The 18,715-nt window shown below is 32.5% G+C and overlaps 2 protein-coding genes across 5 annotated transcripts; both read right to left on the reverse strand.

Moving 5' to 3' along the window:
* Window positions 1-418: 418 nt before the first annotated feature.
* On the reverse strand, window positions 419-12,944 carry LOC110809859 (Ypt/Rab-GAP domain of gyp1p superfamily protein). Of its 4 annotated transcripts, none has more exons than XM_022035822.2 (18): window positions 12,827-12,944; window positions 12,081-12,150; window positions 11,161-11,895; window positions 10,927-11,064; window positions 10,691-10,804; window positions 9,814-9,872; window positions 9,428-9,494; window positions 9,223-9,274; window positions 9,027-9,119; window positions 8,512-8,595; window positions 7,943-8,364; window positions 7,242-7,303; window positions 6,909-6,978; window positions 6,123-6,203; window positions 5,923-6,024; window positions 5,183-5,307; window positions 1,355-1,442; window positions 419-1,031 (listed from the first exon to the last, which is right to left on the reverse strand). In XM_022035822.2, exons 1-18 carry the CDS (start codon window positions 12,871-12,873, stop codon window positions 933-935), a joined length of 2,508 nt encoding a protein of 835 aa, XP_021891514.1. In that variant the 5' UTR covers window positions 12,874-12,944; the 3' UTR covers window positions 419-932. The 4 variants fall into 4 exon arrangements, 3 of the variants coding, with proteins under 3 accessions (XP_021891514.1, XP_021891515.1, XP_021891516.1); XM_022035823.2 differs by lacking the exon at window positions 12,827-12,944 and adding an exon at window positions 12,367-12,809; XR_002538898.2 differs by lacking the exons at window positions 419-1,031; window positions 1,355-1,442 and having other exon boundaries at window positions 5,923-6,008.
* A 3,393-nt stretch (window positions 12,945-16,337) lies between these two features.
* LOC110809885 (2,3-bisphosphoglycerate-independent phosphoglycerate mutase) lies at window positions 16,338-17,956 on the reverse strand. The gene is made up of 2 exons (XM_022035852.2): window positions 17,776-17,956; window positions 16,338-16,724 (listed from the first exon to the last, which is right to left on the reverse strand). The coding sequence occupies exons 1-2, from the start codon at window positions 17,939-17,941 to the stop codon at window positions 16,456-16,458; spliced, it is 435 nt and encodes a 144-aa protein (XP_021891544.1). The 5' UTR covers window positions 17,942-17,956; the 3' UTR covers window positions 16,338-16,455.
* Between the last annotated feature and the right edge of the window lie 759 nt (window positions 17,957-18,715).

The following is an 18,715-nucleotide window of genomic DNA, read 5'->3' on the forward strand; positions in this document are numbered from 1 at the left end:
AGCTCTGTATCTTGAAACTTTACATCAGCGTTAAAATAACACTATCTACTTCTGAAACAAGAAGCAATTTTTGTATTCCAAGCTGCTTGAAAAATTCTGCTTTGATTTTCTAATTTACTTTCTTGACAAGGACTACTTGCTACTAAATTAGGATTTACTGGTTGCAGCTCTAGTTACAAAATCTGAAACGGCAAGAAATTGAGAATCGCATGCAGAAGGATAATAAATAGATAACAAAAATACAAGAAAAATAATTAAGACTTATCAGTGTCTTGTGATTTCGGTATCATCATCTTGTTATCGAACAAAATTATATAAGCTCTTTGACTAGAAGATGTGGAATGATGCTAATGAGGAAGAAGGCTGCCTAAACAACCTCAGGATTCAATCCCAGCTGCCGTAGCAAAACTCAATAAAATAACTTAAATTTTACAAATACAACAAAGATGCATATTATCAGCAGCCATCAGCTAATTCTTACAGGTAAGATATTTCAATTAAAATTTTCTTCTAAATACTACAGGAAAGTATTAATGAGTTAACAGAAGAACTAAAAAAGGTAAAACCATCTTCCAGTAGCATCAGCACTAGCAAACTTCACCTCTGGACACTACTGTTCTGAGCAAAAGATGGCTATCAAACACTTCAATGAAAACAGATGTTCCAAATTCAAAATGGTTTTCTTCTAATCATCCTAAAGATGGAAATTTACAACAGATTGTCAAGAGGACAAGGAGAAAAAATAAAATAATTAAATTATACAAATAAATGGGGCTGCCGACACCTCTGCTCCAGGGTGCATATAAACACGAAAACGGGCAGCAGAAAACCATAAAAAAATGCCTGCCTCAGTGCTAGGATCTCCCGCAAATGACATGGCACTGAGGCTACCCTCTGATCTGCCATTACTATTCCAGCTTCTCAGCTCGGCATTACTTTTCCTTCTCGGCAGCACTTTCCTGCTTACAAGTGTTTGGGTCTATTGCCTCAGTGGGGGATTTACTGTCAGAAGACTCTTCAGATCGTTTGTCCTGTCACATGGAGTTTTTATGAAACATTAGCAAAAGATAAGTTTGCATAATTGCTTGAGTCAACAATTTCAGGACCAGTGAACTGAATTACTAAGACTTGAACAGGGAGTCTATGGCTCTAGTAACTGCCCAAAATCATCGACCAGTGTTTAGTGTCTTAGTTACCAATCAAAAACTTCCTAATCTACTTGTGAGTAGTGACTCTTTCAGTAGGATTTACTACATCTCTCTACTCAGTGGAACTCTTGTTTGGTTGTGCAACAGCAAACAAATTTTCTTTTCCTTGATACAGAAGGGAAGTGTGCAAGCTTAACAAACTTTACCTTGTTCCTGTCACGCCAACCCAAACCAAATGAAAGTAGACCAGTCTTCCTTCTGGGGCTATCCTGTCCAAAGCTTTGACGTTGAGACCTATAAAATGACTTCATAAGACAAATTCTTCTTGAAGCATATTACCACTTGCAGAGAAATGGTCTATTAATCTGAAGCAATTTACAACATATGCACATAATACTCGACTCAAATCCGTTAAAGATTTTGGCCCAGTACTGGAAAATGATTGGAGCAAAGGAAACAGAAATTCAGTCTAAACTCATAGGTTTTTAAAGTGACTGCAAACAGAAGAGTTTACATAGAGCAAAAAGTCATTTTGAAAACCTACCATGTTCAAGGGTCACTTTTCGCATGAGCCTTTTGTAGCAAGTAGATAGAAGTCACTTAGTGTCCTGTGTCCTCTAGGGTACCATGAAAAATAAATAAATATACAGAAAAAAGAAAATACTCCCTCCGTGTGGAAAGGTTTTAAGCATTACTTGATCATATCTTTAGTGGCAAGCATAATGGTAATGCATATTGTTAAGAATCGTTGAATGTATATTTTATTAAATATTATAATCCTACATTATAGGTTCTCTGGAGCAGGAAAAAGAAATAAACAATTCATTATATAGGTTATATTTTATAACCTAATTTATGGACAATACACTCTTCTTAACACTTCCCCTCAAACTAGAGAATAGATATTCTTTATCCTCAGCTTGTCAATAATAGTCCAGAATGTTGGACTATTCAAGTCTTTGATCAACACATCTACTAGCTATGAACTAGTAGGCATGTACCAAATACATATTAGGCCGCTCTCGTGCTTTTTTTTAATAAAGTGTATGTTGATCTCAATATGTTTAGTCCGTTCATATTGTACCAAATTGTATGTAATGCTTATGGTTGATTTATTGTCACAGTATAGGCGTATAAATTCTTCTATTTGATCTCAAATCTTCTAAAATTCTTTTCAGCCATATTAATTCACATATCCTTTGGGTCATTGCTTGAAACTCTAATTCTGTACTTGATCTTATAATTATATTTTGTTTCTTACTTCTTCAAATAACCAGGTTACCCCCAAGGAATCTATCTATAATGATATGCAGTAGATCTTACGTCCACCATTAACGCTGCATAATCTGCATATATATAGTCTTCTAATAGCAATCTGTCATTTTTTCTTAACGAGATCCCTTTCTTAGGTAACCCTTTATGTAATGCAACATTAGGTAGGCTGCTCGTATGTGGACTTCTTTAACATTGTCCACGAACTTACTCGTAACAAAGTAATGTCTAGTCTTGTTTGAGACAAGTACATTAGTCTCCTAACAGATCACTGATACATCTCGTTATTTATTGTGTATCTTCTTTTGCCCCTCTCAATTTATGATTGGGATCAATAGAAGTATTAACCGGTTTACATACTAACTTGTTAGTATCTCTTAACAAGTAATGAATGTATTTATATTGAGATATAAAATACCTTGAATTTTGAGCAGACAACTTCAACTTCAAAAAAATACTTCAACTTACATAACTTCTTGATTTCAAATTATCTGGTCAATTATTGCTTTAGCATTATTTTTTCTTTTTTTTTTTATTTCCTATTACAATAATGTAATTAATATATGCTAGGAGTGCTATAATTCTCTCTGCCTCTGAGCGTTTAATAAACAAAGTATAGTCTCCCTAAGTCTGCTTATAGCCCAAGCCTATCATTATCCGTGCAAATCTGTCAAACCATGCTTTAGGCAATTGCTAAAGCCTTTAGCGTACATTTTTCAATTTAGAAACTTTATTTGATTATGCTTCTTTGACAAAACCTCATGGAATCTCCATATACATTTCTTCTTCCAGATCTCCACGTAGAAAAACATTTTTCACGCCGAATTATTTCAGTTGCCAATCAAAATGAGCAACTAAAAATTTGCATTGTATTCATTTTGGCTACTGGAATGACTGTTTTTAAGTAGTCTATCCCATAAGTCTTTGTAAAGTTATTTGCTACTAATTTCGTTTCATATCTCTTGATTATCTCATATGCCTTATATTTGATTCTAGACACCCATTTGCATCCTACAACTTTTTCTTTGGGTAGGTCCACCACTTTTCATGTCTAATTTTTCTCTAGTATTTGCATTTCTACATCTATAGCATTTTTTTATTTCTCACAAGATAATAACTCAGATAAAGTGTTAGAGATAAGCTCAATATTCAAACTTGTAAAAACAATTTTCGAGGCTATAAACACTAATCAAATGATACAAACTGCGTGGATAGGATAAAAATGATGTTTAGTACATTCCTTGTTACTTTTACAAAATATAATATACCTATCATTATCAGACTGTATAAGGTTCTCAAGACTTATCTCAGTTCTAGAATTAAGATCGAATGCTTGGATTGGCTTAAACTGAGAACTCAAATGCTTCCTCCCTATATACACCTAAGTGAATCTTAGTCAGATATGATTTATTGACTGGATAAGTTCTCTAGTGGATTATGTGTGTTTGCTTTTAGTGGTGGTGATAATGGTGTTTGAGTACGTGGCAAGAATGGTGGGCAAAAGTCAGTCATAGAAATCTATACTCTTATTTTCTAATACAAACCCCTCTAAAGATAAGGTTTGATGAAAAATTTGGTCTTTTTTAACAAAAGTGACATCCGCATACACATAAAGTTTTTGTATTAGTACCCCTTCTAAGAAGATAAGTATCCTAGAAACAGATATTTCAAGGTATTGGGATCAAGTTTTTCCATTTGATAGGGGTGAATATAAACGAAGGCTACACACCAAAATACCTGAGGCGCCCACCAAAATACCTGAGGCACCAGATGGTTTGTAACACTTCTAAATAAAACTTAAAAAGTGCTTCTAGACGACTTTTGAATCTAGAACACTGGAAGATAAATAGTTAATAATGTAGGAGACTGTAAGGCCTACGCCTACTTCACTCCAATTTTATTTTGGGATGTTATTTTAGAAAACGAAGACCCTATTGATGGCTAGAAGGTTAATATTCTTGCATTCTACTATTCCATTTTGTTGTGGAGTATGGATGCAAGATTGTTCATAAAGAATTCCTTCTTGGTGAGAAAAAGATGAGTGTCTGACTAAAAAAGCCTGTTGTGTTAGCGCATAATCTTTGTATGCAGGTTCCATTGGGTTTTAATCATATTGCAAAACTGGGGTATTATTTAGCTGACATCTTATTTGTATTTAAATTAAAAATTATGTGACTCTAGTACAATCATCAATAAATGACATAAACAATCTAACCCCAAAAATACTAAGAATCTAAGATGATCTCCAAATCTCACTATGGAGTAATAAAAAAGGAAACATACGTTTTTGGTTGCTATTGAGAAAGGTTACACGTTTATATTTGGCAAATTTGCATGGGCAATGTAAATTTTACCTCAAGAAATTTTTAAATAAAAAGGGAAACATAACCTTCAGGATTGAAAAAGATGAGTGTGTAAATCTTTTATGATAGAGCTAGTTAACACATATAACTCCAACTAATTTTAATATTGGACTGTACTTCAACAGTCTCAAATGAATTCCTAGGGACCTGTTAATACATGAGGATGCCAAGTTGCCCAGATTGTTATCAGGTGTTAAATGTGAAATGTGAGTTCTCTATTAGATCTATATGAAGCCCTTCCTTTAGAATTGAGAATGTCAATAAATTTTTAACTTCATATCGTCAGTTCAACTAATTCAAATAAGACTCCTAAATGATTTTAGAACATTAAGAAAATTTTTGAGAAGATTTTGACCATACACAAAAGTAATAAAGAGATTAATAACATTCCATACATACCTTGGAGAAGATTGTGCTTTAGCTTGGCCAGATTCATATTGTAAGGTGGCCTCCAGCATTGATTCTGCCATTACCACCCTCTTCTCCATTTGAGCAACTGCAGCCATAGCCTTCTCATATTTTTCCTGCATGTATCTCTTGTTAAGAAGAGATATTTTCCTTTATTTATTCATTTATTTTGCTGAACCTATTCATACAATGTTTATTTTCATGTGAATCCAGTGCAAAAACCAGGTCGTGGATCCAAATGTTTCATCAAGTAAATATACATGTTTCTTTTTGTTTTCGGTCCATGCATTTTCTATTGGAGCATGGCAATATAATAGTCCGGGAAAAGTATCGATGTGTAGATTAAGAAACAGGTTTCTGGCAAAAAGAATTATACCCATAAAGAGGCAAAATGTATTATCATGACTAAGATCCCGACAGCAGAAGCAGATCATAAAAAGGAAATCTAGGCTAAGGATCACTTCTATCTACGCTTAACGACTTTGTACCTAGGTTATGCTTCCAACACTCTTCTTGTAAACATCTTATGGCATGTAAGCAAACAGAAACAACATAAAGAATATCAGCATTCAAGACGGAGATGTTTGTCCTAATATCCAGCTAGAAAAACTATTGCTGCTTTTTTCAAATGGAGGAAGCATACTTCCTCCCATGCACAATAAAATACCTATAAGCTGCCTCTTTTTAGGGTCAAAAGTATAAAAATTAAAAATAAAAATAAAGAAAAGAACCTGAAGCACATGAACTGCATATCGCTGTGCAGCTGCATCTTGCTCTGCACTTATACGCGCATCTTCAGTTACCCTCTGCTCCTGTTCTACTCGCATCAGGACCTACAGGTACATATTACTGTTCCAATAGGATCTACAACAGATATGCAGAGTATCATCTAAAAACAGATATCAAGAAATAGCACAGAAGCAGATTAAACCTGAAGCATTGCAGCTTCTTGTTCTTTCTTATCAGCAAGGAGTTGCTGTAGTTCAGCTACTTCCTGCTCCAATTGTTCAATCTGCAGAATGTAATTGAATTTTTAAGAGCAAAATAAATCACATAACTCAAAGTTCACAACATCAAAGGGGCAAACCATTTTGGTAGCATAGAAGTAAAGAGAAAGGAGAAAAAATCTTTGCACAAGTGAGTTATAAGTTTTCTCAAGTTTAAATAAACGTCTTAGCTCATGATTTTATCGCTTTTTTGTTTCTTTCCTTGGATAAATAAAGTGAACAAGGAGAAAATTTGGACGCAATTATTTGAAAAAGATTAAACCACTCCTCAAATGTGACCATAAGTTCCAGAGTAGCTTACCATATGATGACCAATCACCATTTAGAATAGCAAAATAACAGTTTAGTTTTGGAACCTAAGATAATTTTTCTGTTCATGCCAATAAACCATGTTGCAGAGAAGGCCTTCGAAGTATTTCTCTGCATAATCCTAAAGTATTACTTTTAACATTCCAGATCTGTGACGTATGTTGCCAGATCTATAGGGAGCAAAGAGTACACATCCACACAACAACTAGGAAACAAGATGCTGGATCATGCCATTCATGACCATGTACTTAGAAAGATCAGATATTTTAAGGACAGGGTGTTGACTTCCAGATCTAAAGAAATAGAGAGAGAAACAGCACTAAGATGGAACGTGTATATTTATGAAAAGAAGAGGTTTATAATAGCAAAGAAACTTAATTCTGCACAAATGGAAGATTTACCCGTGCACTCAATTGTCGTCGATTATCTTGTTTCACCATCTCCATAAGTGCTGTCTCCAATTCCTCAGCTCTGCAGAAGAACATTAAGATAAATAGGCCAAAGAACAACAATATCATCGCTACAGAAGTCAATTGTCTGTTTCAAAAAGGGGGGTATGTACTTTTGTGCTTATGTGTGCATGTGCGCAAGTAAGCAATCTAATTTACTGATATGTACTTCTTGTCTTTCAGAAAATATCGCTTGGTACTGGTATCTTTAATGAATAAAATTATGCCACACTGCATGTGGATCCTTAAAGGATGACGAAGAAACTAGGCATGATAGAATGTAACCTGAGTATTGTTGATCTTTTCTCCTCCAGTATTCTACACAGCTCGACCTTCAACCAAACAACCTGCAGATAAGCTGTTAACAGTTGAAACTTAAAAAGGGTTGTGCTGTGGTTGCTCACGTTATTTCTGATAAAAAAGACCCTATCTTGAATGAACTCGGCAACTGCTTATAACTCAAAAGAAGTTTCTGGAATTGTGAACTGAACGACAATTATCCATAGCTAGGACTCAGAGAAATTTAGTCAAGCCCACTAAAGGAAAGAAGAGAAACTACAAGTTTAATAAAACCCCTAATTATATATGCGGCCAAAAAATATGAGAAAGCTATGAAGTTATGATCACAAGGTGAATAGAGTTACAAAATCCCTGCCAAAATAGAACAAAAATATTTAAACAAATCCTTCTTCCATATGAAATAAAATACTAGAATAAGAGGCGTTTCGTAAAATCTAAGATTTTGTATATCTGAGTTCACATCACTAAACAAAAACGCTCCTGAAAACCAAGGCTTAAGCTAAAACTGAAAGATAAAAGAATATTTAGGAGAAAATATTTTGCTTATGGCCCTTGCAAAATCAGTTAAAATTATGGAATTTTCCACATTTTGATCTTTCCAGAAAAAAAAAGATCAAACTACGATCAATGACTCTACAAACTCGAAAAGGAAACACAACTTCTTTGAAAAGATAAAATAAGGCCACCTGTTCTTGAAGATCTGGTACAGAATCTGCTTCTGATTCAACAGTTATGCCACAAAGAAGTTCATCTAGATTAGAGGAACGAGGCTCATGAGTTCCTTTCCTATCTGCATTTGGATTAACACATCCTTCAGTAGCTCTTTTTTCTTCAAGGACAGATCCAGCATCATGCTTAAAACTGTACAACTTAGATGCAAGTCCTTTTGAATCCTTCCAGACTCTACCCCTTTTGGATCGCTCCTCGACCACCACTAGGACAGCTGGCCTATGCTTTTCCCTCAATTCTTGCAATCTAGCCTCAGTTACAGCCAAATAACCCATGCAAGCAGTTAGAACAAGCTGGCTGCTGTCAAATGTGGAGCCAGCAAGGGACTGCAACAGAGTTATTGCATCCCCAGCATCTTTGGTTGTAACTAGTGCAGGACCTATTGGAATACATGTGAATGAAGTAATTTTCTAACTAAAAAATCATAATAGAGTCCAACTCATTCTGCATAGTTAATAATACACTCAATCCTCTCAAGTAAATAAATGAAGCATTTATCTTTTTGGAAAAAAAAGGTAACCATTACCATATAATTCCATTAAAGCCAGTGCTGTTCGGAATAGCATAACACGATTTCCTTCAAATAGAAGCACATCCCAAACTCGAAGAACTGAAGACAAGATAACCCATTAGATGGTAAAACAATTTAAGATAGAGTTAAAAATCAATCTTAGGTTGCATTTATTTCAACTTAAATCAGTTTCTCTATAATCCTTAAAATAGGTTATTTAGTGGAAGTTACAATAGATTTTTTCTTTTTTGTTTATATCTTATATTTAAGTTTGCTTTACAATTGTAAATTACTTTTACTTAAGATAAATAATTTTCTGTATTTTTTATTTCCTTTTTAATAATTTTAAATCGGAAATTTCTTGGACATAAATAAAACCAAAAGCAACCATAACTAATGATATAATAAAATATACCAACTCCAGCTGTGAACAGTAAAGAGCTTTCAGCCCAAGGAAAGATTAGCTTAAATTGTTAACAATTAAATTAGTGGTCCAATTTTAATTTGCTATATGACACCAGAAATCTTACCACTTTCCCATGGAAGCATATTCACGAAAATGGAAAGGAACCATGGCCCAGAGATCCATGCCACCTGCACTCCCAAGTAATCTAGATGATTAACTGCAGCAGAGGAATAATTGGAATAAGAAAAACTATTCATACTGCCGAGTTAACTATGAATTAAAAGAAGAGAAAAAACAACAAATAATAAAGGCAGGCAAACCCAATTTAGGAAATCTTTCACGCATCAACTCCTCAAAAACAAGTTGGTCGACCTAAAAAGAGAAAAAAAAAAGATCAGTTGAATGAATATTAATTGTTTATAAAACAAGGACTAAATCAGCATCCAAATCAACTTGAAATACATGTTTAATATTGCAAGCCAATAAGAAATGTTTGTTCTGTAAACATTGGATGGGAAAATGCACCTGAGATTCTATCATTTCCTCTGCATAGTATCCATCAAAATACTCATCGATGATGCCCACAAAAGTCCTGAGAAAGTGCAATATTAAGAATGATTTAGTTAAGACGAATACCATACATAATGTAGTGTGAAATGCATGTTGATACAACAAAAAATCTAATTGTGCTTAGAAATATGAAACTGTTGCAACCAAAGACATCTTTTAAGATTGATTCTTGCAGAAATGCGATAAAAACTTGCATTTCATACATTTTCCTCATCCCAAAACACAAAAGAAAATCATGAATGCAAACTTGCAAATAATTTCCAAAGAGAAATAGGTCCTCAAAATGCTTCAAGAGAATCTTTTTTGGAGCAAGCAAGCAAGAGAGAGAGACATGGACCTACCAGAATGCATTTTCCTCTGGCATCAAAAGTAGCAACAAACCAGCAAAGAAATTCATTGCCTGCACTTTTTTGAATGCCAAGTTATATGTAATTAAGTTAACCATGTCAATCTGGAGATTGCCAACAATTTGAAGAAAATTAAAAGACTATCAAAAAAAATTGCAACAGGAATGTGGATAAGGACTTCCAAGAACTTTGAGATATCAACAAGCAACTTAATATTCAAGTTTACATCATTTTCAAATATTAATTGGTTCCAAGAGTGAGACCTATCCATATTAGGTTACCCATTGTTGGTCACCACCAATTTATTATCTACTGCAACAGTAATTTGTTCAACGACTTCCTGGATTTTCAAAACATCAATATGCAACTTAAAAATCAAATTTACATCAATTTCAAATATCAAATGATGAGGCCCCACAATTAATTTTGTTTTTTTTTTCTAAAGGATCAATTAATTACAAGTCTCAATCATATAAGACACATGAAAACTCAGAAGGGATAGAAGAAATTCTGAGAGAGATGCTGAAAATAGATGCGGAAGAGTGAATAAAGGCATCAAAAGACAAAAGGAAGCAAGGAAGGTTAAAGAGAAAAGGATCATAAATATGAAAGAAAGACAAGAACACAGGAAGTTTCTGAATGCGTGGAGTTTAGGAGCAAAATTTAAGTAACAAGGAGATTACTTGTAAGTGATTAACCAAATCTAGTAAACATTCCACAAAGTTGGTGACAGCAATAACGCAAATCAATGGGCTTTATCTACTATCAGAAATATTCACAAATTTGTGGAGACAACTGAAAGTTGAGACATCTGCAAAAGCCAATAAATAAAAGAAAATGCTAGCTGAATGATATTCACAGACCAAATCACCTGACAATAGCCAACTGATGGATTATGTCGAGCATATGCTAGAAGTAAACGCCTCAAGGAATCTCGACCATCATCATTGAGAGCAGGATGACCAGGGAAGGTTCGTGGTATGTCCTGTAATGCAAACATAAGATTAGTCTAGTGAGAAATGTGAGTAGCAATACAAGGCAAAAGAAGTAGCACCTACAAATTGAAAAGATTGAAGGATAAAGTCCAAGGCGCATGCATCTAATGACCTTCTCAATCTGCCTTTTCCATTTCCTTGATGCGTTATTATGATCATTGCTTTCATCTGCATTAGTTACTTGAGCAAGCAAGTCCTGGTAGTACCTCTCTACCCGTCGAGTCCTAACACCTACAAAAGCTTGCCATACCTGAAGTGGAAGTAGTATAGTATATTACTTCCCCTAGAATATGATACAACCATAATAAAGATAACAGATAAATTAACTTGATATTGTGAATATAACCTCTCCCCTGAGATCTTTTGGAATTCCCCCACGAACAAGAACCTGTAGCTCATCTTTCCAAGGAATGAAAGGCTCTGGAGCAACTTCTATCCCTGCAGTGGTTTCTTCCCTGGAGGCATTCAAGTCATCAGCTGATGTCTCCTCCTTGAATTTTCCTCTGACTTCTGTTACTAAGGAAAGACGGTCTCCTCTACTTTCCACTTCTTGCTCTTCTTTTATATTATTTCCCCTTTTAACACGAGAACTCATTATAATTTCAATTGCAGCAAGGGATGGTCTAATCTGAGCCCATTCTCGGATCTTACTTTCATCTCTTTCTTTTGGAAGGTGGACTTGTTTTTCTGGTCCAGTTTCTTTTTGAAGTTCAGGTTCACCTTCTTGCACCTCCTTTTTGAGTTCACTTTCTTCAGGATGATTCTCCTCATTTTTGGGTTCACTTTCTTCTGGAAGCTGCACTGCTTGTCTAAATTCACTTTCTCCTGAAATTTCATATTCATTTTCACTTGGAAGTAGCAACTCTTCTGACTCACATTCCTTTGAACCGTCAGATTCAGATGTTTCCCCAATGGAATCATTCCCTTCGCTGCCCTTCTCAGAAGCACTTGCTTCTATAAACTCACTGTCCTCGGCCTGCACCGCCTTCTTTTGTTCCTTGACAGAATAGCACTGTTGAGCAGAATTTTCCTCCCGTTCAAGGAAGATTTTCCATTTTTCTACTCTTTCTGCTTCCTCCTCCTGGTTTAATTTGATATATCATTACATCGGGGATAGGCATAAATAAAATTGCTTGATTATTCTTCCTCTTGCCAGTTTGGATGTTAAACCATTTCAGAAAGATGACATGACCGTATAACTACCATACTTACAACAGGAAACCAGACAGGATTAAAAGGAATAAAATAAGCATAGGCCGGAATTACCTTGTAGATACCTGCGTACTCTTTATATCTTTGAATATGTTGAGGTCTCAGTGCAAATCCATAGGCGTCCCTACCATATCAATCTCAAATCATGATTTTTCAGATTACCCGAAAATAGGAATGATAAAAGATGAAGCTCACCCAATATCTAATATCCTAATATAAGCATTTTCAACATTGCATCACAAACTAGAAAACAAGATAAAGAAAAGAAAATCCAGTCACAAATTCGACCAACCACGGAGTATCATCAAAATCGAGATCACGATTGTTGCAATTTAATTACCTGGATTCAATCTCCAAAGAGCGCCTACTTAACAAGGATAACAGCATAATTCAGAGAGAATTTCAATTCTTCTACTATCCATTGCTCACTTTTTTTTTACACCAAACTGAAAACGTTAGACCTCATATCACAGCTTAAACTTTGCGACAACAACAAATCAATTTCAATGTGTACCATAAACCTTCTTACGCTCCAGAACACTCAAAAAAACACGCAGTTGCATCGACTTCAATGAACTAAACAAGTAGCGAATAACGAGAAAGATTATCAAAATATCAATAGAAAATTTTGAAAAATCGAAAGAGTTTTTTGCTTTGCTCAATCCATTCAACAATCGAAAAGAGTAAGAATCCAAGACCTAGAATTTGTCAATTCTAATCAGCGAATGCAGTGGAATTATTTACGCGTGGATAAATTACAAAATTTGAAGAGAAAAAAATCGTAAAATGCGTGTAAGTACCTCTTGTGTTTGATAGTGTGGAGGAGATTGAAGCTCTTCTGCATCATAATCGGGTGAATTAGAATTAATTTTTCTTAATTTTATTGGGAGATATACGAACACATTAAAATAAAATAACTTATGAACTATTAATTTAACCTAAACTTTTAACCCATATATTTATTTAACTAAAAAGTACTTAAAAATAATAATTTATATATTTTAAATACTTCACGTGTAATTAATAACAATAATTTTTAAATTTTTAATTATAATAATATTATTATTATTATAAATCTTACTATATATCGATATTTTAAAAATATACCCTTCTTTTGACATTAAATTTTTTTAAAATTATTTTTATTATTATTTAGCGTCTATTATTTACACCCAAAAATTTTAAATTAATCACTATCGAATTTTATATCTTTTTAAAGTTCATAAAGAGTCTTTTTTTATTAATTTAATTCACATAAATATTTTCTTATTATTTTTTCTACTATTTTATTCTTTCTTCTCACATTTTAATTTTTTTTTTAAATTATAGAATATAAAAATATGGGTTTAACGTCGTTTTCATCATAATAAATGATTAAAAATTGATTTTTACAAAATAAATGATTACTAGTCTCTTCCTCTTTTTATACTCTTTTACAAAATATTGTGAGTATTTTATTCATTCCATCTTTATATGATATGAATTTTTTTCAATAATATATAACATATGTATATTTATGTCCATCCGAATTAATTGTCCTAATTGATCCAAATAAGTCAAAATAGAGGAGTTGAAGTGGTCTAGATATGGAGACTACATATTTGGGTTTTTTTTTTTGGTAATTTTATTTTTGGTAAGCTTACCACTATCCTCACAGAGAAATGCCAAATAAGTTTGATGTAAAGTGAGCGTATCATCAAGATTTATAAGATAAATATTTTCATAGATTTAGCTAATTAATAACTAATAATAGCACGATTAATATATAATTTTATAACTTTTATCACAGAATTGACTTATATTAAGTTTAGTGTCTGAAAAAAAGAATTTTATAAAATATTGTCACTTCAAAATGATAAACGTTGTATATTTAATAAAAATAATTTTTGAAATTTTAAATGTAAATTTTTAATGATAGTCAAAGTCATTTTCTAAAAAATATAAATAATTATTTTGTGTTTAAACTCACAAAACATGTATTTTGACTCTTATTTTGTAAAAATACTTTAAGTTTTATTTATTCGGTTGTAAAATAGTTATGAAACGCAAAAATCAAACTCAAATTTCCAGCCAAATTAGGCATAACTATTTCAAGAGAATGAATAAGTTGACAATTCTTATAAATGTGTTTAGTTTTTTTTTTTTTTTCCTAAAACAATTAATAATTTTTCGATTAATTATTACGTATATTAGCCGACGGAGGTTAAAAATATGATTAATTCATTTTAAAATTTTGCACAAAAACTTATAAAAAATAAGTTTTAATTAATAGGTACTGTAAAAAGAAAAATTATTATGAATGCTTTAATAGTACGAATAAATTATCAAATACTATAAATATAATTTATACATTTTAGTTTTTTTTCATAATTCTTGACAAATTTTGAAATAAATTTAACTAATTTATAATGATATAATATGTTATAACTATTAAGTATACTAAACAACACAGAGAATTCGTAAACTAATGAATCGAATAATTTTTTTTATTGAAATAAAGGTCAAATCTTGAATGTAGAAATAGATATAATCTCCAACATAGATCGAAATATTTTTCTTACTTTTATTTGATTGTAGATTACAACTTGTGGCGGAAAATTCATTTGTATCCTTCAACATCAAACCTCTTTTTTTTTGCTAAGTAATCTCCCTGCTTCTGAAGCTACTTCTCTTGCCAACTTTGCAATGTAAGAGATAATCTTGAGCTTGATTTCTCCTCTCTTTGGAGGCAACCTTGTCTTCCTCTTCTTCTTTTCCCTTGCTTTGCCTTCTACTTTGGTTATGGCCATTGCCCAAATTTTCAAGTAGAAAAATACAAGTTAAGCTCACTTTTGTCTCTAATGGTGAAAAGAAAGAATAAAGAAGAGAACATGAAATGAAGTGGACACAGGGTAATGTCATATATAATAGGGTGTAATGGGCACGTGTGTGTGTGTGTGTGTGTGTGTGTGTATATATTATATTGTAATTTCTTTGAAGACATGGCCATCTTTCTTGGGTTGAAATTTTTTTTGGCACTGTTTCGCAGAAGTGATCATAATATGCTTTTCTCGACATAGTTTCAATAAACTTGGATTTTGTTTCTTCAAATACCCAATATATATATAGTCAATTTCAAAGCTTTATGTCCACCCATAATTTCTTGGCTTCCTTCCAACAACTAATTCATAATTTGACATTTCAATCTTTTTAAATTAACAAATCTTTGAAACACATCATAATTTGAAAAAATAAGATGGTAAAAGAGAGACCAAGTAAAATCGATTTGGTGAGATAGTCACGAGAGATTACGAGCTCGAATCTACATAAATTGAGAGAAGAGATGACTTGTGGTTATGATTAAGGAGAATTAGCTGTAGTAATTAAATCACTTTGATGCAATACAAGAAGGAAGTCAAAGTCCATGATTTACTTTCATGACCAAACCAGCTTCTGAGTCATGCTCTTTATGTTTTTCAATGTTGGGTTCATGATGTCCCCCCATGAAAATGACTCTAAAGAGACTCGTAGGAAAATTAACCAGACAAACTTACTGTCTGTCTTCTTCATATAATAAGAATTTGCTAGTGGAACTTTGAAGAGGATCAAATCAGTTTTTAATTTACTTCCATGATTTAAGACATTTAACACGCGGAGAAAACCTTCATCACTTGGTTTATTTTAAACACTATGTTTTTTTCAGTCTCTAGCCGATATTGCTGCTGCATATGACGAGCAATTATTAAAGGACAAAAAGGTCCACATAGAATAGAAAACAGCAAAGAAAATGTAAATGAATTCCCATTTCAAGTGTATGAGCTTTGAATCTGCTAACACTTGGATATACAGCTTATTTGGTTGGTAAAACATCTTCTGGAAGCTGAGAAAATCCTCGAAAGCTCTAGTCTGAAAAACGCGCAGATCAAGTCTACATGTATTCATCTTTACAGTTGAGATCAACCTACAAATGATCTCCAGCTAATTTGAAAAAAGTTCAAGAACAAACATAGAGGATCGAAGCTAAAACTAAGGATCTCAAAATAGTTGGTTGCGGAAAAAAATTTGTGGGTCATGATTTAGTTGGGAATTTGTGATTTAGTTGGAAAAATTGAACTGTATTTTTGCATATGGCTAAGTCATCTTCTTGTGACTCTAGAAAAGAGAAGAAAGAAAGAATTAGTCATGGCTCTCTAGAGTTGATAACAAATATGTATTCTTATTAATTTTTAATAAGTAATTTATTTATATTCAAGATTTATACAGTCTGTCCTAAAATACTTACATACTATGTTTACAAATAACTTAGGTCTAACATTGTAAAGATCATTGCACTTGAGAATCTAGAATCGTTGTGAAATAAATTAGCTTGACTTAAATTTACAATTCTCTTTCCTAAACCACTTCCCTCTGTCCATTTAGTCGTTCGTAGGGAAACAAAAACTATATCAGATTATTTGACTGGTGCAAGAATTGTGTAGATCAGAAGAAATGTTAGTATTACAATAGCTCCTCCGAGAGTAAACTCTGGACTTGTCCACAGCTGTAGGTTCGATCGTTCTGTCCTCTTAATAGGATCGACCTCCTCAGATAGTGGGTATTCCGAACGCCTTGGATTCCAACTAACATATTTATCTGGAGAAAACTGAGAGAAGAGGGATTTTTTCCCTTGTTTCTTGAAGTTTGACCATGCTTTATCCCAGTCAGTTGAGAACTTATCACCTGAGATATACGAAAAGTTACTTGACTTTTGTAGCAATTCAAAATGATAGATTCCATTAACCTTTTCTCAGTCAAAATAAGGGAAAAATGACAATTCCAATGAACCAGTCGACAAAAAATAATATCGGTATACCTATATCATCCAAAGACAATTATTTTCTACATGACACAAGGGTCATGTACTAGCTCTCTATACAATCAAAGGCAATATATAATAGGAGGGAATTACTAATCATCTCATAAGCACCCTCTCTCAATCCCCTCTAGTTACAAGAGAAGAGTCTGTCGCTAAGGCTTGCATAAGCATCATAACTTGACTGCGTTAGCAAGATTCTGACTTAAAGATATTACGAGTCTAAAACGTTTTAAAAGATTATGTGACTGTCAGATTCTAACAAAAATTATGTAGCTTACGAAAATGGCCCAAAAAATAAATAAACCATTTTGATCCTCATATTTGGTTACTGTTTTGATCAATAACAATCTATCATGCTATCAGAGGTGATTCTAAACTATTACCTCAATCATGGGTCATATAAAAATCTCAAGTAATTTATATACTTATTAGGCAACTCTATTAGTGTTAAAATCTAACAATGACTACTATAAAATTTCATTCAACTGCCCTCAATCATGGATCATAAGCATCTTTCAGTCAATTTGGCATCGTAAAAAATAGTTTCCTTTTCCTGTTTATGCCTAATTTGAAGTGGTAAGAAATATCACGTCTCCTCCTAGTATTAGCTTTGGATAGTGGAAAGAGTAATGAATCCAATAAACTTGATACTAGCACTAATTTAGAGAATTTTACATGAGGCACGTATCATTTCCAGCAAATGCACAAAACCCATAACAGAAATAGAAGATAACTAAGAAGAACATGATGCTACTTTCCTATTTCCTTAAACCCATAACAGAAATAGAATATAACTATGAAGAACATGATGCTAGCTTCCTATTTCCTTCCTGATAAGATAAAACGAACTTAACATTCATAAAGGAAATCAACTCTTAATCCAAAATCAAGCAAATCATAAGATGAGAAGCTCACCATTTTGCTGAGAGTTTTCAGAGTCTTTACGCGAACAGAGAAATCTACAGGGAGAAGGTGAGGAGGAAGATGTTGAAGAAAAGCCGTAACATGTGAGGTTTCCTATTCGAGCTTGAATATCCATCGACGTCCAAGCACAGACCTTCTCTTTGCTCATCATCTTCATCTTAATCTTATCTAACAAAGCCCTAGATTCTGCCACGTGGATTGTCCTCGATGGATAAGGCCAGTAATAGTATAGATTAATAATTCTTTTTTTAATAAAATTCATATATTATTAGTTAGAGATAATTGGTGATGAACCCACAATTTTTTTATTGTGTATATTTAATATCATATATATATATATTATTTTTTAATTAACAAATAGCATAAAATTGAGTTTAACGAGTTTTTTAAAATAAATTCAAACATATTCTGTCCCAATTAAATATATTTATAAACTTTATTTTTACATAATTTCAATTTAATTTAAACAACAAATCATACATACTCAATTGTTTTGTTCATTTGGTGGGACCATTGACAGTGGTACTAGCAAATTAAACAATTAAACCTAATTAAACATAAATCACTAAATAAATCAAATTAGAGCGCTAAACTAATAAGATTAAGAGTAAATTACCAAAACAAGACTCACATTTATCATAATAATAATAATAATAATAATAGTAAGAAAACACTTCCTTCACCAAGTTTGACCGGTAAATATTTTAATACTTTTAAATTTAAATCAAAGTATCTTTTTTTTATTTTTCTTCAATAAAAAAAAAATTCAAATATATTATTATTGAATATGATTACATCTAATTCAGTCACACAATTTTATCAATATATTAATAAATTAAAATTTAATTTTTATTATATTAAATATTATAAATTAATAATTATTTATTTATAATATATTAATAAAATAATAAATTTTATTTTTTAATAACAT

The sequence above is a fragment of the Carica papaya genome, chromosome 8 (assembly GCF_054855325.1).
Source record: "Carica papaya isolate Zhongbai chromosome 8, ASM5485532v1, whole genome shotgun sequence".
In the NCBI taxonomy this organism is placed as follows: domain Eukaryota; kingdom Viridiplantae; phylum Streptophyta; class Magnoliopsida; order Brassicales; family Caricaceae; genus Carica; species Carica papaya.